This window comes from Zonotrichia albicollis, chromosome 9 (genome assembly GCF_047830755.1).
Source record: "Zonotrichia albicollis isolate bZonAlb1 chromosome 9, bZonAlb1.hap1, whole genome shotgun sequence".
In the NCBI taxonomy this organism is placed as follows: domain Eukaryota; kingdom Metazoa; phylum Chordata; class Aves; order Passeriformes; family Passerellidae; genus Zonotrichia; species Zonotrichia albicollis.
The window spans coordinates 38,212,794-38,233,302 of NC_133827.1; the positions used below are offsets into that span (position 1 = coordinate 38,212,794).

Genomic DNA, 20,509 nt, shown 5'->3' on the forward strand with positions numbered 1-20,509 from the left:
GAATATCAGCAAGACCACTATTAAATTTTATTGCTGGAAGGACATTTTAGTAGTGTAGTTATTTGAGTAATTTTTCACTAAATATATCTTAATTTGTTCTCATGAGGTCACCATAGACTCTCAAAGTTAAAAATCAAAATTATTAAAAAGAACTTTGAAATGTCTGATACAAAAATCTAAAGGCAACCAAGTTCTTTTGTGATTTCCTCTTTGGACAGGAAGAGTTTGTCATGATTCCTTGAATCCACTCACAATTTTACTATTACTGGCATGTTGTTCTGTCACAATGTTCTTTGAGTTATTCCAAATTGCTTCAGAAGCACTGGGGGGATATTTCTAAGAAAACAAGTACAGTAATGAGTCATGAAGTTTTTTCCTTAACCACTGAGCAGATCTTCCTTACCCCAGCTCAGGGATCAGAGCTGCTCACAGCAGATCAAGTGAGGAGTGAAGGCCAGTTCAATTCCAGGCTGCAGGAGCCCGGGGCTCTGTCGAGGGGACAGCACAGGTGTCTGATGGTTAATTCTGAGCCCCAGACACCTCTGCAGGTGGCACACACCCCATGAACAGGAAGCAAATGGCAATATTAGAGTTTTTATTTGACCATTTCCACTTGATTTGCTCAGCAAGGCCCTGTTATTTCACTTGGAGGAGGAAACATACTTGAAATAACTGAAAACCACTGCATTAACTTCTTAAAATCCTGCTGAGGGCTTGGCTGCCCTGTGGTGCCCCAGTGCAGGCTCTGCTCTCCCCATGACATTGTGCACACCCCACTCAGGTCCAACAGGACTTTGTTTGCTCTTTAATCAGTGATAACACACAAGTGGCCAGGAGTCAATCTCTTTAGTTAATGGGTCCTTTAATTTTTTTTGCTATATTAATAAAAAAGTGATCCAATTTATCTGTTTCCTTATGGAGTAACTATTCAGGATTTAAGAAGCAAATACACCATATCCATGAATTGTTTGTCAATGCAACCATGATGATGTATATATTTGCACAATCTGAAAAATTGGTATCTTCGTCCAAAATACCGATGCTGGAAGGATGGGAAGCAATTTAGGATAGGAAAAAGAATTCTCTTACCCTCATCTTCTCTGAGTGGGCTGGGAAGACAATCAAATCTATAAAGTCCTTGAGAGGAAAGAGGCTGAGTTGTAACTTCTTCCATGCTCAGTCAGCCAAGAGCTCCAGTCCATCCTGCCCAGAGGCAGCGGCTCCTCCAGGGGATTTACAAACACGAACGGTCATTGCACAGCAGCTCTGCGAGCAGAGCAACTCTCCTGCCTCTTCTGCTTAAAACTACTCCAGTTCCAGAGTACAGAGAGGTTTAACATTAAGGCATCCATACAGCTCTGGTGTTTGCTTTCATTTAATAAAGATCAATTTACTCAAATACATGGAATGTTGGCACAAAACTAAAGCTTCTGTGGAACAGCTACCAATCATACACAAATACTCCGTGAGGTCCTCTCGACTTGCATTTCTCTGATAGATACACCACAACATGGCTTCAATAATACAAACTGAATGCTGGATCAAATCTCTAAATAATAAGTAGCAGTTAAAGTAAATGGTTTGCTTTATTTGTAAATTATGTACAGAATACATTTGTTTTTAAATTATGATGGAGCAGGAGAAAGAAAACAGCCATCATTTCCAAACCATGCTGCTTCCTTCACCTGCTGGAGATGACATCTCTCTCTGCACTGGATGCACAAAACCAGTTTGGATTTCCTCAGTTGCTGGCACACAGGCTGGAGAAACAGAGAACACTGCAGCCAAATTCAGCACTACCAGCTCCTCTACTGTCAGCAAAATACTTCTGCTAAAACTAGTTTTCTCAGGAAAGTTCTCACAATCTTTTGAAAACAAAATCAAGAAAAATATCAAGAAGGCTGTGGGCTAAGAAGGGCTTTACCTAACTATCAGATGAGGATAACTAGGAATAATCTGAGATTTGGTCATTCAACTTTTACCTGGTTTACAAAAGCAAGTTTGAGAAGCTAAACTAATTGACCAGTTATGCAAGTACCAGAAAATGATGTTTTTCAGTGTGTTTGAGGACAATCTGGGCAACCTATCAATCAATAAAAAACCTGTCAAATTGATAAAACTTCCGTAAATGGATATTAATGATTAACATAGTACCGAGTAATCAAGTTAATGGTTAAAAAAAATGAAGGAACTAGATATAAAACTGTTTGGTAACACGGATATTTCAGCAAACAAAGATGCTACTGTATGGTCTATGTTTTGGTGATCAGCCAACAAAGAAAATCCAACCATTTGCACATACTTAGTCCCAAACCACAGTGAGTTATGATTTTCCATGTGAAGGCCCACTTTCGGTATCTTCCTCCTCTTCCTCCTCACAATCCCCTTCATCTGTTTGCTGTTCCAGTTCCTCTTTTGTGATCATTTCAAAGTCGTTTCCATTGCCACTACTGTGCTGGGACCTGTCATCTTCGCGCCTGTCACTGTCAGTGTCTGAATGCCGCTCTCCTCCTGAGCCGTCTGTTCCCGAGTTCCTTGTGCCTTCTGTCTTTCCATCCTCCTCTTCCTTCTTCTCACTGTCTGATTTCTCCTCGCTGTCGTATTTTTGCTGCTTTTTGGATTCTGCTTTTTCCTCTTTCTTTAAGTCTGCTTTTGGTCCTTTGTATTCGTGTGTGTACAGGGGCCTGAAGGAGTCAATGAATCCCACGTCTGCTGTGAGGTTTGGCAGGAACCAGAAGTGATGCCTTCCTCCAGTGATGAGCCAGATGATGAGGAAAAGGATGCAGCGAGCTGTGCAAACAAGGGAAAGTTTGGATTTTGTTACAGACACACACTGTACAACCATGCTGTAAGAGATGCTCACTGCTAATGCTCACACCGAGCCAGGGACTGGGGATGCTGGGGGGAACCCCTCATTCCACAACAGCTCTGTGGAGTAGTTTGTTCTTCCCATGTCTCCTCCAACCCACTAACCATGGATCTTATCTCACATTTAACTTTTAAACCCTCTGCCACAGAAAGCTTTAAAATCCTGGTGCCACCATTCTCACCTCTTAGTGTGTTTCTGTGTGCAGTCCTGGGTGCACACAGAAATAAGTTCCACACTTATCTGTTTAAACACGGGCAGTAAACGAATGTGCACTACACAGGAAACACCGGCAGGTGACACGAGCCCGAGCGCTCTCTCCTCCCGCGGCACAACTGTGACACCCGCTGGCCGCAGGGCAGCGCACACGGGACCCGCAGCGCCCCGGGAGGCGGCACCGGCCAGCCCAGCTCGGGGAGGAGCCGCCTGCCCGCACTCACCGACGGCCAGGAGCAGAATACTGGCGACAAAGCAGCCGGCGCCCACGCTGAGGTAATAAACACCGACACGCATCTCGGCTGGCCACAGCGGGAACAGGGTGGCGGCTATAACGGCGATCACTGGGCACGGAGGGCAGGACAGAGGCACGAGAAGCATCATTAGTACACGAACAGAGGTTCAGGCTTACTGCTCATTCAAACTAGTGCCTTAGGTTCAGCTAACATCTATGCTATTTTAGATTTAAAAAATAAAATTAGCTGATTTGTCTTATTCTACACAAATTAGAAATATATCTCTCATAACATATTTCATATTTTTACATAACCCACATTTGCCCACTGGACAACTCACTGGTTAGTTTAAACTTGTGCATACTTACCAAGTACGAGTCCCATGGCAAAAGTTTTGAAGTGAACAGGGTCATAGATCCACACGTAGACCTGCAACAGAAATGATGTGGTTTACACTCAGAACAAGCTCTCTGATAAACATCTCGTGTATTCCCTCCCCAAACCCTCACTGCCAGGCTGCAATGCTTGGGGCTGAGCAAAAGGCCTTCTGGTCAGCACCCAGGCAGGGCAAGGGGCTGTGATTCCTAGGAAGGGTAACTGACAGCTGATGGAATCCTGAGGAAAACAATCAGACAGCAGAACTGATGGGAAAATGAAAGATTCTGAAATCCAGGTTTGGTTGTATCTTTCTTAATTCATTAATGTTGTTCAGCGTGAAGCAAAAAAAAAAGCAAAAAAATCAAAAGTTTCCCAAGTCCACTAAGTGGAAACAAAAAGTCTTTTGAGTTTTGAGAGGAAAACACCGAGACTGCACACCTGGAACCAAGGAGGCAGCTGGAATGGTCACTGCAGGCCCTGCACCCTCTGTCCCACAGCACTGTTGGCTCTGCATCTACAGCTGCAACTCTCAGAGCCAATGTTTGTGGGAGAGCTGTGCATCCATTTGAACCTGAGCTGCTCAGCCATAAATGAAAAACTCCTTGGTAAAGTGCAGAATTTCCTGAACTACAAAAATCTGTTATTTTTTTTCTTAGCAAACTAAAGAGTTTGAATCCAAGCTTCTATCAATGAAAAGAAGCTGCTGGTTACTAGAAACCATTGCAGATGTGTCAATACCAACTCCCAGAAGGGCACCTGGGAGGCAGTGATGATTCTGTGTGGGGCAATAAATATTTAACACTCTGCTTCCCACAGGTGCCAGAGTTGACTGTATTCAGGTGCCAGTCAGCTGTTCTGGGAGCCCAGGCAAGCTGAAGATGGTGACTGGCAATAAGTGTGTGATATTCAGTGTTTGTAAGTGCAAAATAATGAGGGAAAGGGAAAAACCCAGCTCTAATGCAAATACACAGGAATTTGCTCTTAATCAGCTACTACTTAAAAAAAAGCTTTTGTGAATTACAGTTGTTAAAAAATGTCAGCTCATTGATAAACAGAGAAGTAAGTGATGTTAGGACAAGCAGTAAATACTGTGCTATTGCAGATACTGCACTGCAGCCTCATTTGGAATGGGCACCTCATGAAGACAACAGGGAGGAGCAGAGCTGGGTGTGATTCCACATCAGATGGGATGAAACAGAGCAAAGCAAGCGGAGAATGAGAAAGGTAAAACCAAGATACAAAGGAGAAACACATTTTCAGCACAAGTGATTTATTTACAGAATTTGCTGCCATGTATGTTTGATACCCAAAGGAACACAAGAATCCTGGGGAGATTCCAGTACAGCCACACACAGCACAGTAAAACTCACCACTTAGCCCAAACTTGAGAAGCACAAATGTGACTCTGGACATTACAGAGCTGGTAAATAATTACATTCTTTGTCTTCCAGAACAGCAAAGCACACAGAAGTATTTAAGGCCACAATGTCAGTGTGAGCATTCAGATCACAAAGCCAGGCAGGTATTTTTTATTTCCACTGCTGTGACTGAACATGGTGCCCTGGAAGGCTGCTTTGGCTAAGGACAATTCTGGCATGGCAGTGGCTGTGGGATGAGCTGGGCTGGAGGGACTTCAGAAATCTCTGTCCCACCCTCCTGTCCCAGGCAGGGTCAGCCCCACCAGCCCCTGAATTCACCCTGAGGACAAACATTTCCCCTCATGGCCACCAACACCTCACCTACTGGTAAGGAAGTTTTCTCTGGGATTTTTTTAAAGTTACTCTTCTCTATTTACCTGTCTTTAACCTCCTTGAAGTATGTGAAAATCTGCTTTCAAGGTCAGCCATCACATTGCATTATTTTTTCTTTCAACATGTCAGGAAGGAGTTTGCAGAAATCCAGTAAACGACAGCATTGTCTGACAACAGCATGGTGACACCCAAAGTTGAAAAGCACCTCTAAATCTTACCTCATTTCCATCCAAGAAAACTTGGTCTTCATGTGGCTCAAGTTTAAATTTTCTCTTAGTTTCCTTTTTCTTGGGTGTTCCTGGGGTGTCATCCTGAGGACAAACATAAATATTTTATCTATATTTTATATTTAAAATACATATACAAACCATTATATTAAAAATTACAAAAATCTAATGCTTTAATTTTTATATTTCATACTGTACATGATCTTTACAATATATTTTAATTTAATTTATAGTACCTGTTAATATATTTAATCTGGTAACTTTTCACAAACTTAAGATCGTGTTCACACTTCTTGGATTTTTTTTAAAGTAAAGATATTTTATTTCCTCCTGTTCTTATTTATTATCAACTGGGTACCTCAAAAATCAAGGAAGATTTTAGGTAAAGAGAAATCTCATTTTTAGTGTCTAAGGACTGTGACTTCAGGATTCCACTGTGGCATGAAAAGCCTGGCAAAGCTGGGCTGATACAGGAAGTCTGTACAGGGATCAAAACCAGGGAACAACACTTCACCATCACTGACTTTGTTAGAATTATTTGCTATTTTAGTGCCATATTTACCAATGGACATCCTGGCAGATCAGTTTCTGCCCATTTATTCTTTATCCTCCTCAATCTGTTTTTGGATCTTGTGCTTCCTCTTCTCTGTCTCCTGTTTGCTTCTCTTTGCTTACTTTCATTGTTAGAAATTAACTTTGTGGTTTTGGTCCTGTGTTTCATTCAAGTTCCTACCCACTGGCTTATACAATCCACTAAATATGTGTTCAATAAAGAATGATTAGTTTAAAAATTAACATACATTTAATAATGTACCTTCCCTGATGACAGTGGAATGGAGGAGTTTGTTACTTTCATAAGCAGCATTTTGCAGTACCTCAGGGGTTGGGTTATCTCACACTGGGCTGGGACTGCCTGTTTATAACTCTCTTATTCACCATTTAGGTTTCTCTGGACAGCCAAACCTTTGTAGACTGTAACTCTCACTAGATGTGCCATTATTTCACTTAGGAATGTTTGAATGGGAATAACTTTGGCCCACTATCCTAACTCTCACTGATTCAGAGCACTGAATGTAGAAGAAACACCAAATTCACTCATCAAGTTTCTCCTCAGCTTGCCAACATTTTAGTAATTCTGTTCTGCTAATAACAAATAAGTAAGAAAACCAATCAGGGGTGAAAACAAACCCAGACCACATTAAAAGCTGTACCACAGTTGTAGTTTGAACTTGGAAGCTCAAGTGCAAGGAAGCAGGATGCAGGCAGGCAGGGAGCTGTTACACAGGCAGCTCCAGGCCCCACATACCAAATGTGACATTCCAAACATTCCTGTGACCAAACACTGCAAATGTTTTGTTTCAGTGCTGCAGCTGCACTGGTTTGGATGTTTGCTCACATGCACATGTGGCATTCTGTGGGAACTGATGTGCACAGGCTCCCTGCCTGCTGCCCCTGCACAGAAACAGCTCTGGATGAACTCAGCCCACATTAAAAGATGACAAGGTGCACAAAGGCCAGCTGAAGGCTCTTTTTTGATCTAGACCAAAATAAGACAAATTCAATAGGTAACAAAAAAAAAAAAAAAAAAAAAAAAAAAAGAAGCAGCATGATTTAGAGATGAAAACAGGAAAATAAAGCAAGGCATATTTTAGAATAATCAACTTCTGAGCCAGTGCAATGTTAAAAATCTGTTGATGTATTTGTTACAGGTCTGTGTCTTCTCTTGCACACAGTACTTACCTTCTTACACTCATCTTTTTCACCATCCTTTTTCTTTTCCTTTTCTTTCTCCTTCTTTGTTTTTTCATCTTTGCTACTTTCCTTCTTGCTCTTTTTCTCCTCTTCTTTTCCACTCTCAGCCTTTCCTTTTTCCTTTTCTTTCTTGGTATCCTTGTCAGGTTTCATTTTCATCACTTTCAAGGCTCGATGAAAGAACTGTTTTTTCAGGAGTCTTAAAATGAAATAAGTTAAATGATTCATTTAAGTGCAGCTGTGAGAACAACATTTACACTCAATTATGTTATCAGACACCATTCTAGATTATCTCTAACATAATCATGACCAGCATGACTGAAAGGCAAGGTCACAACCATCTGCTCTATTTACAGCTACACACACCAGACCTACTTATCCCATGCCTTGCCTGTTGCTTTGCTTTTTTTGGCTCATCTGTTCAAAACTGGGTAAAAACTGTTCTTTTCTGAGGCAGCATTTTGCAGATTTAAGTGAACACACAAGATGTAGGATACAGCAAACCACAAGATCCTTTTAATTATCTTTCTCATTAATGCAATTCCTGCACTATTTATTTTTGAGTTCATGTCAATGGATTTCATAGCAAAGATAAGGAAGTGGGCATACAGCTCATCAAGATCTCTGGTAAGTGATGCACAATGAACAGAACTGCTCTGTTGAACTGTGGTACCTAAGCCTTCCCTTCCTGTCAGCTACAAACAGACCTTATTGCACGTGCATGTGTTATCTATTTATGTATGGAGATATAAAGATATAAATATATGGCAAGCAGGGCACCAGGATGTAGTGCTTGGTGTTCTTAAGGTGGTCACCAACAAGAAACATCCTTGAAAGGAGCCAAATTCCCAACAGGAAGAGCAGCAGGGAATCTGCTCCTCAGACAGCAGGGACAGAGATTTGAGAGCTCTGACCCTGCTGACTTCAAATACTGGCAAAATTCAGGAAACTCCTTTAGTTCACCTTGCTGTCCCAAGCAGTGCAGAGAAAGCCTGGGAGAGTTCTGGGAATAAAAATAATGAAACTGCATCATTTCCACCCTCAAACACGGCAACAGAAATCATTCCAATCATTATTTTTGCATACATCCTGAAGTTTTAGGATGCACAAAGCCCAGGTTACATTGGTTCCTAACTAACTGTGACATCTGGACAGCCACAGCCATTAATGACACTGGAGAGGTGGCCTGGCTCATACCTGTTGCAGTAATCAACCACAGACTCTCGGGTTGTGAAGAGAGCCTCCTCTCCCTTCTTTGCCTTCGCCCATTTAGAATCCAGGAGGCAATCCACAGCTTTGGAAGCTAGAGAGAAAAAAAATGAACTAAAAATGCATCCAAATTAACATTATTTTTAATATTTAGTCTACATTCCTTGAACCACAGTCTGTTCTGGTGATATTCCACATCCTTTTAATCTTTCAAGTAAGACCAGTCACTATTCTGAAATATATTCCTCTTGACATCACCCACCTTTAAAACAGAGAGTGAAAGTTTATTGCACTTACTCCAGGCTAGTGAGATTCATTTTATGGCTTCCTAATACCAAGATAAGTTTTCAAAACCAAACTGTAGGATCAGTACTATTAATAAAAATAGAACAGCCTCTCCCACCCTCCAAGTGCAATGTGAGAAGAAACCAGAATTCTCTGGTTAAAAGCAAGCGTACCAATAAAATAATCAACTCGGTGGCCCATCATGTTGGTGGATTTTGTTGGGCAGTTGAAGCGCAAGTATTTAGCAACAGCCTTCTCCTCCTTGAATGGCTCACCAACTTCCTACAGGGGGAAAAGCCAAAAGTTATTAATACAGTTTTAAACACATAAGAAAATCACCCATTTGAGTTTAAAAAGTCTGATATTGCAAAGTCTTGTCTTCATTATTTAATGGCACATTAAACAAATAAAATATGAAGGATGTGAAAATAGGTCAAGTCATTTTTCCTGAGAACTTTCTGTCTACAGGCAGCAAAAAAGCAGCAAATCTCAAGTCAGATGAACTGAAGGTAAGGAGGACAAACTCCTTCAGCAGATCTGTAGAAAGAGCAAACTAAAGGAAGGCCTAAAAGGAAAGCAGCACATGGGAAGCTGCTCAAGGTACACAGCTGGGATGGAAACAGTTGAGAAGCTGGGAACAAAGAAAAAGCAGAGTGAGGAGTGAGAGTGTATGAAATGCCAGCAATGCAGGCACTCTGAGAGTGCAGCTCAGATTTCATGTGAGAAGGAGAAAACCATGTTGAAAAGAAGCTGAAAGATGTGGCTGGAAAATTTCTTTGCCCACTTTGACTACAGAATGAGACTTTGAATACCCTTGAAGAGATTCTGCCAATCCACAGAGTACAACATCAGGATGAAGTTTAAACATCAAAACCAATGTTTTATGAGAAGGGAGCCCTTAGCCTGCACACATTCACAAATTCTGTGCTTTTACCACCTTGCAGAGAGGGAACAAAACTCTGAGATGTACAAGGCAGAAGGATGGAGGTGGGCATTTTCATTATGTAAAATTTAGATCTAATATTTGCACGCACGGAATGGAACAACTTCCTAATGTTCCTGCTTCACAAAAATATATCTGAAAAACCCCACAGGCTGGGATATTAAACTGACTTACTCTAACTTCCTCAAAATACTTTTCTGTATATTCTTTTAATCCACAAGGTTTAATTCTCCAACCCCCCCTGCTACTTGTGGCTCAGCAGCACAAACACGGGACAGCTTCCCACACTGCAGAGCCTTTGCTGTACCTGCTGCTCTGGGGCTGCCTGAAGAAATAGATTGGATCAACCACAAATCAGACTGGTCATTTACAGGAATAAAAGTTTCAGAGTCTATTTAAAGACCTAATATTCCTAAAGGTCAATAAACATACACAACCTCCATTACTGCTTTTAAGATGTATAATGATAATATCACAAGCAGCACGTTACATGGAAATGCAAGGTGAAATAGCTGGGTTTACACCAGAATAAAAGCTTCAGATGGCAAAGTTGTTAATTTTCAACAGCTAACTTTCAAAACCAACTGGTTAATGAGTATCCTTCTAGAGGAGACTGTTGCTTTTCCTGTCTGAGGAGAATTTTGAAGTGAATAACACAGACACAAGGTATCCAAATGACCAAAAGACTCCACAGCCCTTAGTTCTGAGACCTTTTAAAAAACCCTCCATATGAAGAAGAAATATGTTCACTCACCAGGTAGTTCAAAAATGTACCCAAATTAGGCCAGATGATCCTAACAGTCCTCAAATGGATATTACCTCCTGCTGCATGTTCAATCCATTTTTTTAATTTTTACATTTTAAAAATCTGCATTGAACATCAGATAAGAAAACTTCTCCCTGACAGTGCATGTATGCACATAATTTATGTTCTGTGGTCTCAGGTCCTCTGACATGGTTCAGTTCTAGCAGTAACTGTAAATCCAACCAAGCCACCAAACTTGGTACCAATAAATGGAACAGCACCAAAAGGGGCTCCAGTGCTCTGAACTCAACAAGTGACTGAGTCCCACCATTGCCAACGGGATAAGGAGCAGGAGAAGGGACTGCAGGCAGCAGCTGGCTGTGAAATGCTGCTCTGCTGATCATTCCTGTCAGCAAATGGAATTTGGAACAATTCACAGGGCAAATGCTCTTCACAGCACGGACAGTGAGACAGAAACTGCAGACATTCTCATCAGTGTTAACTCCTCTGCTAAGGTGGTTTTTCTCCTTCTTCCTAAAATATTTATGATCCTGCTGGGCCATGTGATGCACTACACAGGCAGGGGCTGGCACCAGAAGATTTTTTAATTGCTCCTTTCTCTCTATTGCTTTGTGAGGGGTAGTTTCATAACAGCCCAAACAAAAAAAGCTTCCCAGTGAGAGAGACTGCCACAGTTTAACTGAGCTCATTCTGAGAAAGTGTCCCCTGCAATTTAATCCCCATTTTTCATCCTATTTTCATCCCTTTGTTTGCAGAGCCAGGCTTCCATTAAAATGTGAAAATAAATGACTGACAGAAAAGAATATATTCCATCAATAAATTAAATCAACCAAAGCAATGGTAAGTTCATTACCCTAGGCACAATTTTTAAAAGTTGCAGTTCAACCAAATTTTGTGTTCATTTTTAAAAGTAGCCCATGTTGTCACTAGACAGCATGTAAGGTTTAGAGATTTACAATCCCTGGTGACAAACTCTGGCCATTAAAAATAAAATCAAACCAAATTTCTTACTTGTCTAGACAGAACTCCACCTACTGACAGGAAAAGCAGTGCTCAGCCTAGTCACTTGCTAGAAATGCAAAGACATTTTAAATTTTTAAGAATAATTCTCAATCACAATTCTGCCCTATATGAACTCATAAAAGGACAATGAAACCCAGGGACCTTCCAGACTCACTGAAGTGAAGGGAAAGTCCTAATCAAACTCACCATTATCTCCCAAACCAAAGTACAGCACAGTCCCTGCTGCACTTCAGTGCATGGATGCAGCTCCCAGTTAATTCAACCCCAGCTGGGACTGCAGCCCCAGAGAGGCCTGAACACACCAAAATAACATCTGAGCTGAGCCACCAAATCCTCCCCTCAGCCCTACCCAAGCATGACTTATTCAGGGTTTGCTACTCCTGGAACCCTCAGTGGATGACAAAAGGGCAGAGCACATTTCTGGTTAGAAAACTGCACTCATTTTATTCCCTCTTTGCTTCACAGTTGCAAGAAGACAGGTATGACCCAAGACAAGGCCAATTTCCTTCCACAACCTGGTAACATAAACAGGGAAAATCAGGACAGAGTAAATGATGAGTGTCACTAGCAAGACAAGTTATTCCATATGCAGCCAAATGCAGTACAGGGATTTATGCTCCTCTGTTTCAAAAGGGTCATCAAAATTCTTTTACTTCAATGAAACAATATCCAGCTGATTTCTTTGCTCTTAGATTTTCAGAACAGCACCCCTCAAAGCAGGCTGCTGAAGCCCAATAGTTGATACAGTTTTCAGATAAGGAAAAGAAGAAATTGAAGCACATTTATTATGTGGTGCCTGTTTTTCAAGCTGAGAGGCCACATCAAAACTGCCACTGTGTCAGGCCAGGTTCCATTCCACACACCTCATTGCAAAGACTCTACAATTCCATCAGCCCACTCTGAAAGTGCTGAGCACATCCCAGCTTGGGCTGAACTGCAGGATTACCTTTTCCCCTTCCCTGTGCACTGTCAGGATCTCTGGATGTTCTGTGCAGGCTGCTGGGTGCTGCTGAGATATTTGTACTTTGCCCAAAATAAACCAATGTGCCATAGACAAAGAAAAAGCACAGAAATTGGCACGGCTGGAGTGGGGAGGGGGAAACAAACACACCTGGGTGCTCGGACTTGCTCTTAGGACATCCCAATTTTCTTCAGTGAGCAACAAACACCAACTTGTCCAACTCCTGCACTGATGACCAGCACAAGGACAGCCCCAGGTCTCTTAAAAGAAGCTGTGGCAGAGCCATGTGGAGGAACCAGTTCTTCTGGATTACCTTGGCCATGTGCTGGCCACAAAACATTAACTTTTCTTTACAGAAAAAGATTAGCAGATGTTTTGCAGTCCATATCCTATGAAAACAGAAGTTTCTGTTTTCTTCCCTCTTTCTTTTTAACCACTGCTAATTTTTTTGAGCAAAAACATACAGAACTCTGTAAACATACAGAGTTCTAAAACAGATCCAAGGAGCAATGTACAGTGTATTGAAGCCAAAACACACCACCTTCAGTCCCCTTCCAACCCCAGGCCAGCTGCTCTTTTTCCCTTCCCACCTCCAAAAATGTAACTCAAGATTTCCAAAAGACTGATTCTTGTTTTAATGACAACTCAGGCTGCTACCTTTCATTCCCATTTTTCAGCTTTGTTTTGCCCCTTTGATCTTTGTTTCTTCCTCCTCTATCAGCTGATACCACTGAGCTTTCAAAGACATCATTTAACCGGTCTCCTTTGTTATCATCCCACTCATCTTTACTGGAATTAATGAAGAAAATCAAGCCAAATGACCAAGCTGGAGTAAAATACACATTACTGGAAAACCATTGCATTGTCCATTCTGCAGATCCTTGTCAGTCATTGACACAAAAGTGCAGCACAGGAGCAGCAGTGCAGCTCTGCAGCTGTGCATTTTCCTTCCAGCAGAACCCAAAGCATAACAGGACCCAGCTGCAGGCCACAAGAGTTAATCATTAGTAGATGTCCTTCATCAGGAGAATCTCAGAACCTGAATCAAAGACAACAGCCAACAAGGAAAGTACCTGTCATTCATGGCACCGATGCCACCTCAGCCATCAATCTGCAGTGGGACACTGACCCCAAACTGCCCAGGAGCTGATTTCTCTCCTTTCAGGAGCAGCATTTACATGCATGAACATTTCTGGAGTGCAGGACATAGCAACAAGGTGCACGCCAAGCTCTGTTAATCCCAATGCAAAGATCAGCCCAAAACCTGACACGGGCAGACTCAAACTGTGCAGTGGAATGCAGCCAAGGTAATGAAAACTTAATGCCTATTTAACAGTCAAACTGCAGAGCTGCCAGCACAGTGCCACGTGTTACCCGGCCCAAAGGAAACAACACCAAACATCCTGTGGTTAAGGGAATATTTCAGGATACATATGGAAAAAAAACATAGTTCCAAGACATGAAGTAGCTTTGATCAGGTTGCTGGAGTAGCAGGCATTCAAAGGCATTTCCCATTTGTGTATGTTGTCTAAAATAAAAAGATTCAACTGGCCATTAGACAACAAATGTTGTTTTTCTGTCAGTAAGTCCTTTTTACAAGCAAGCATTCTTGATTTCAGCCATCTGAATCACGAGGGAGCCACTGGGTAAGCAAGTGCATCCTACAGAGCAGCCTCCCCTCATACTGCAGGTCTGAATTAATCTCTGGGTTGATTGCAGCTAAATTACCATCAGGAATGACACCTGGACAATTTTACCTCCGAAATATCTTTGTTCAAACTTCTGAAGTTAAAATGTTTGTAACTTTTGTAACTTTCAGAGGAAGAGTGCAAGCAATGCAACACACATTGGGCAATGTGCCTTTTGATGAAAGTGCATTCCATGAAACACATCCTTCCTGTGGCTGCTTCCGATGGGAAACGTGGAGCAGCCTAAGAGAACTCTGAACTATTTCTGAGCCTTTTTTCATGTCTAGCTAGCTGACATAACTACCATGATTCTAATCTTGATGGCAGGCAGAAAATCCTGCAAAAATCAATTCCAAACCCAGGTTTTTTCTAATTGAACTCCACTACATCAGCCTCATCCACAGCTAAAACCACCAGTTTTTCCCAAGAACCTCACTCCTGTTGAGAAATACAGGATATTCTGATGTCAGACTTGTGTGCAGCACAATAAATAATCTCTTTAGGGGGGCAACATCACCTTAAATTACGTACACACTGCTAAAACACTTGAAGCACCTACGAGTAAAAATCCCACACTTGATTTTAAAAGAAGACACTTGCAGCATGAGCCTGAGAAACGTGATAATCATACTGCAAATATGCCAGTAAAGTTCAAAAAGCTTAAGAAAAATGAAGTCCAAAACCCACTACCAAGAAAAATATGAGTTGCTTTATTCACTGACCAATTAGGAACACCCCTTGGGCATTCACCAGTATTCTTTGTTCACTGTCTTGTCTTCCCATTGTTGCTGACTTATCCAAGGAACCTGTGATGATACGCATTTATTTGCATAATTATATCACAAATTTAGGCCACAACTTTAAGTTTTAAAACCCAGACATCGATTTAATTACTAACAATCTGGGAAATACTTTTACTGCTAACAGGCTGGAAATTAGGTATGTGCTCAACTGCCTGCAAGACCACAGCTTTGGGTGTTATACAAACATTAAATTACGTTTAATTTTGGTTTGATGGGTGCTTTGTCATTCTTGGAAAGGGACAACCTATAAAAATCTTAAAAGGAGAATAATTATGTGATGTTTTGCAATAATTCATTGAATGCTGTGATGGATAGGGCTCGTTCAACAACATTTTGATTAATGACTCCTTGCATTTCTCCCCCTGCCTCGCTAATTGGAATTAAAGGGGAAAAAGGAACCTTTACAGGTATAGGCAGATCTCAGTCTTCCTGGGGGAAGGGAAAGTGGGCTGGAAAGGAAAGGCTGAGAAAGGAGAGGGGGCAGCCAAGCAGCAGGGTGACATACGAAGCTGGCATTGTTGAATGGCTCTGTGATCTCTGCCGTGAATATTATCTGCTCTTACAGCAGAGCAATAAACCCCACACAAACACTATTTAGCCGAGTGTTGATAACACATAACAGTAACGGGCGTTATGGTCACTGATACTGCAAGTACGTCCAAAACATGCATTAAAAACTCCGTAAAACTCCATGTAAAAACTACACCTCGACACACCAGGCTCCCAGGTAAGTGAAAACACCAAAGCAGCCCTCAGTTTGTCTCTCAGTGCCACCACACAATTATCACTACATTTTAACACCATCTCAAAGCTGATTAGGTCTATTTATAGGCGTGCCTGTTTGTTTATGTTTTCCAGACGCAAATTTCCTTTCCTTCCCGCATCATTTCCTGCTTGGGGCACATTTGCTTTTAAGATGCTTTTACCATCTGTCCCACGGCTTCTGCTTACGATCCGTGGGCCGGACACGCTGGGTGAAGGTGCAGCTCCCGGGTGTTTTGGTGTTACCCTCATTAAGCTATTGTTCGACACTGATAACCGGGGAGATCCTGAGTATAACACGGCGATTAAAAATTGGGAACAGCTCCATATGTAATTTTTTGGCCATGGAGAGACGAAGAACTTCTGAGGGCGCAGAGCCCATGGGGATGGAGCGGGGGCGCCTCTGATGTGCCGGGGGCCCCGCTGGCTGCCCCTCAGCCCCGAAACGCTCCTATTTGAGCTCCACCATTCTGCTTTCACAGTGTTTACCCATCTGCTAGAAAATTCTGAGAAGAACTTGCCAGCCCGGGCTCCGGCCCCGGCCTGAGGGGCTCCCGGCGCCCCGAGACTGGGGCGCTCTCACCGCGGGCCGCCCGCAGCCGCCACCTCGCAACAGCGTCGGGCGGGAAGGCCGCAGGGGAAGCCGCTCTGAGCACGGAGAGGGGGAGCCACCGGGCGGGGAGGGAGAGATAGAGAGGAGGGGGAGTCTCGGGTACCTGGACGCGCTTCCTGTGCCTCCGCCGCTCCGCCATGTTGTCCCCGTCCGCTCCGCCGGTGACGCGCGCGGGGGGGGGGCGGCGGCCTCGCGAGAGGCGGCGGGAGCGAGCGGAGGGGCGGGAAGGGGGCGCGCCCGCAGCGCCTCCGCCCGTCACCGCCCCCCGCCCCTCGGCCACCCGCCGCGGTCCCTCGCCGAACCATCTGTGTGCCTCAGCGAACCCCTCGGTCCCTCACTGTGCCCTCTCATTCCCTCAGTTCCTCAGCAACTCGCCTCGGTCCCTCACCTTCCCCTCAGTCCCCTCAAAGCCTCATTCCACCCCGGTCCCTCAGCGCCTCGGTCCATCACCGCCCAGCAGCGCCCCGACTCGGTCCCTCAGTCCCCTCCATCCCGCCCCGGTCCCTCATTCTCTTCATGCCGCCTCAGCCCTAGTCCCGCCTCAGCCCTCACCACCTCCCTCAGCCCACAGCAGCCCCTCAGCCCTCACCAGCCCGCCTCGGTTCCTCAGCCCCTCACCGACCCCCTTCACACAACCACAGCATTGTCAGAGCCGAAAGGGACCCTGGAGATCATCCAGTCCAACTCCCCTGCCAAGGCACGGCCACCCAGAGCAGGTGACACAGGAACGTGTCCAGGTGAGTTCGGAATGTCTCTACAGAGGGAGACTCCACAAACTGCCCGGACAGCCTGTTCGAGTGCTCTGCCACCTTCAATGTGAAGAAATTGATCCTCATGTTGAGGTGGAACTTCTTGTGTTTTACTTTATGGCCACTGCTCCTTGTCCTGTCATAGGGCACCACTGAGAGCCCCTCAGCCCCTCTCCCCCTCAGCCCTTGACCTTGCTCCAGCTCTGGCTGTAAAAGTCTGTTTAAGTTTTCATACGCTGAAATAGGATGTAAAGCCTTAAAGATGCTCAATACAGCACCTTTGTTAACTGGTACTTATTTAAACAAACTCATTACTCAGACCCCATATACTTACAGAATTAGATTCAGAAAGCAACCTATATAAAGCAGAAGGGCCTTTTGCCAGAGGTTGTCCCACATACTTTTGCTATGAGGTCACTGGAGTTAGCAAAGCGTATAATCATTTATCCTGGCTCTGTGTTTCCAAACCACACCCTGGCACTTTGGGATGGAAAAGTATGTGCAGTGCTGCATTGTCTTGTCCAGTCCCCTCAAATCTTGTTTCCACTTTCTGTTCCTATGATTTGGAACTCTCAGATTGAAAACTGGGCAACTAAGAACCTAAAAAAGCTTCCAGCAGCATATTTGCCCCTCAGTTTCAGTGCCAGGTTTTGTGCTCTTTCTGGTACGACATCTTTTTCTGTTGAATGTTTTCCTTTTGCTGTTGCTGGGCAGAAAATCTATACAAGTTACAAATTAAGCTGACTGACTGCAGAGTAAGCGAACTAGAAAAGTGTAATTCAAAAGATGAACTTCTAGGTAGAGGGAATTGAAGTTTTTATGGTTACAATAAAACAATGCCTCGTAAAATGCAGGCAGACTGCATTTATTAAAAAATACATGCTTTAAGTTGGCAATAATTTTAACAGTGATTTCATGTGCTTGACTTACAGTAATATAAAAGCACATCTGACATGGAGGCTTTCTTGCAGAAGAAGTTTCAGCCATCTGTAACTTACAGATGCTAATGATACACGGTGGCTGCAGTAAGGGCTTTGGCATGGTGCAGCTCTGACCCCTCTGCTCTGCCTGCACAGGCACAAGCAGAGCCCAAGCTGTGAAACTCTCCCTCCTCCTGAAGGGTGCAATCACCTGATGGGTCATCATCCCTCATATTTCCAGTCTTGAGCTCTTTTAAAGTCTTAGGTCTTACTCTTCTATGCCCTCTGTCTCTTTGAATCTATTTCTGATTCACAAACCCACCTTTAATGCTCAGCTCTTCATTTTGCAGGGGTTTTTTTGGCATGGTATGTTATCTGCAGTACATCAAGCTATTTGCTGCCAGAAAAGCACCTTGGATATCTGGTTAATGTCTCTTTTTTTTTTCCCTATAGGAATTTTAATGCATCTTTGTGAAACACTAAATTGCAGGAGCTCTTCCCAGGACAGCTGGGCATGGAGCAGCAGAGGGAGCAAACCCATCACTTCAGGCAGATCTCTAAGAAAAGAATGGGGGATGGAAAATGGGCAAGGGGATGTGTAAGTCTCTGGATGGTGAATTCCTACTGCTCTGGAGTACAGAGCAGATCATGACTGAGTCACACATGGAAAAAGTTTATTCTCAGTCACCAGAATGGCAGAGCAGGAGAGCAGCAAGTGGCTGAATTCCAAGAAAGCTATGGAGTGGAAGTGAGGGTTCATACAGTGTGTGTTTAAGGTTAGTGTGTCTGTCAGCTGTGGGGCAGGCTGCAAAAAGAAGCATTGCAGAACCAGGCAGGGAAGACACAGCCCATAAAAGGCCAACTGCCATTGTGATGATTGTAGATTCAGAATTACTGTTGAGAAGGATGTTGCATACAAGTGGAGTGGTTTCCTCTTTCAACTGAAGCCAAACCAACAGAATTTCATTAACTTCTTTTCCCTCTTCTTTGCCCCAGCTGTGTGATCTAATGCAGCAGTATGGATGCTGGAAGCTTGGCTCAAAAACCAGCTGGATACATTGATGGAACAAAAATAATGAGCTGCCATTAAATATAGACATCACCTCTGTTTGTCTGGGAGATAGAACCCTGGAAATAAAGGAATTATCCTGAATTCATTATTGCTTTGTTTCTGTGCTCTAATTTAGGCATCTTCTCTTGGCCCCTAGGGCAGGACACTGAGTTAGGTTTTACTCTTTGTGGTACATATTTTCTTATACTCTTATATTCATTTCTGTTGATTTTTTGGCCTCCTCTTATATTCATTTCTGTTGATTTTTTGGCCTCTGTGCTATGTCTTATTGCTTTGGGTTCAATCATCCTGGATCCAGAAAATGATGTGGGGTTACCACAGCTACAGCTGCACAGAAGGACAAGGCCATGTGCTGGCAATGGAATTACTGGTAAGCATGTCACTGATTACAGGGCCTTCTGCAAAACAGACTGGAGAGACATTCACAGGCAAACAAGTGTCACTTCTAAACCAACAAACTTGCAAGGAGCTTCTCTGGACACACAGACAGTCCTTGAGGATTTGGGGGAGGGGAGAATGCACATGAAAGGAAGGGAAGGGAAGGGAAGGGAAGGGAAGGGAAGGGAAGGGAAGGGAAGGGAAGGGAAGGGAAGGGAAGGGAAGGGAAGGGAAGGGAAGGGAAGGGAAGGGAAGGGAAGGGAAGGGAAGGGAAGGGAAGGGAAGGGAAGGGAAGGGAAGGGAAGGGAAGGGAAGGGAAGGGAAGGGAAGGGAAGGGAAGGGAAGGGAAGGAAAAGGAAAGGAAAGGGAAAGGAAAGGAAAGGAAAGGAAAGGAAAGGAAAGGAAAGGAAAGGAAAGGAAAGGAAAGGAAAGGAAAGGAAAGGAAAGGAAAGGAAAGGAAAGGAAAGGAAAGGAAAGGAAAGGAAAGGAAAGGAAAGGAAAGGAAAGGAAAGGGAAAGGAAAAGGAAAGGAAAAGGAAAGGAAAAGGAAAGGAAAGGAATTTCCCCAGCAATCTGTTAGGAGCCATTTCCTCAATTATCTACAGATGGTTGCATGCTGCAGGCTCTGGAGTGACCTCCCTCTTCATCCAGTCAGCTTCAACACTGAATGGGCTCACAATATAAAGAATATGGGCTTTGTACTGCACAGCATCACATACTGTCAAGAAAGGTTCAGATAAAATCCACCCACAAATAACATGAGTCATAACTCAGAAACATATTCCAATGTAGACATATCCTGAGTCACTTCCATCTCAAAAGCTTATAAATATTTAGTTAGCCACTTTGTTTTTAATTCAGCAGAACAACAAAGGTTTATTAGACAAATGTCCATAATTATCTTTCACTAAG

At 43.4% G+C, this 20,509-nt stretch overlaps 1 protein-coding gene across 1 annotated transcript; it reads right to left on the reverse strand.

Annotated features, from left to right (window-relative positions):
- Positions 1 to 841: 841 nt before the first annotated feature.
- On the reverse strand, positions 842 to 16,736 carry SEC62 (SEC62 homolog, preprotein translocation factor). The gene is made up of 8 exons (XM_074547463.1): positions 16,583 to 16,736; positions 9,094 to 9,202; positions 8,624 to 8,729; positions 7,415 to 7,625; positions 5,666 to 5,758; positions 3,687 to 3,747; positions 3,307 to 3,426; positions 842 to 2,790 (listed from the first exon to the last, which is right to left on the reverse strand). The coding sequence occupies exons 1-8, from the start codon at positions 16,616 to 16,618 to the stop codon at positions 2,324 to 2,326; spliced, it is 1,203 nt and encodes a 400-aa protein (XP_074403564.1). The 5' UTR covers positions 16,619 to 16,736; the 3' UTR covers positions 842 to 2,323.
- Between the last annotated feature and the right edge of the window lie 3,773 nt (positions 16,737 to 20,509).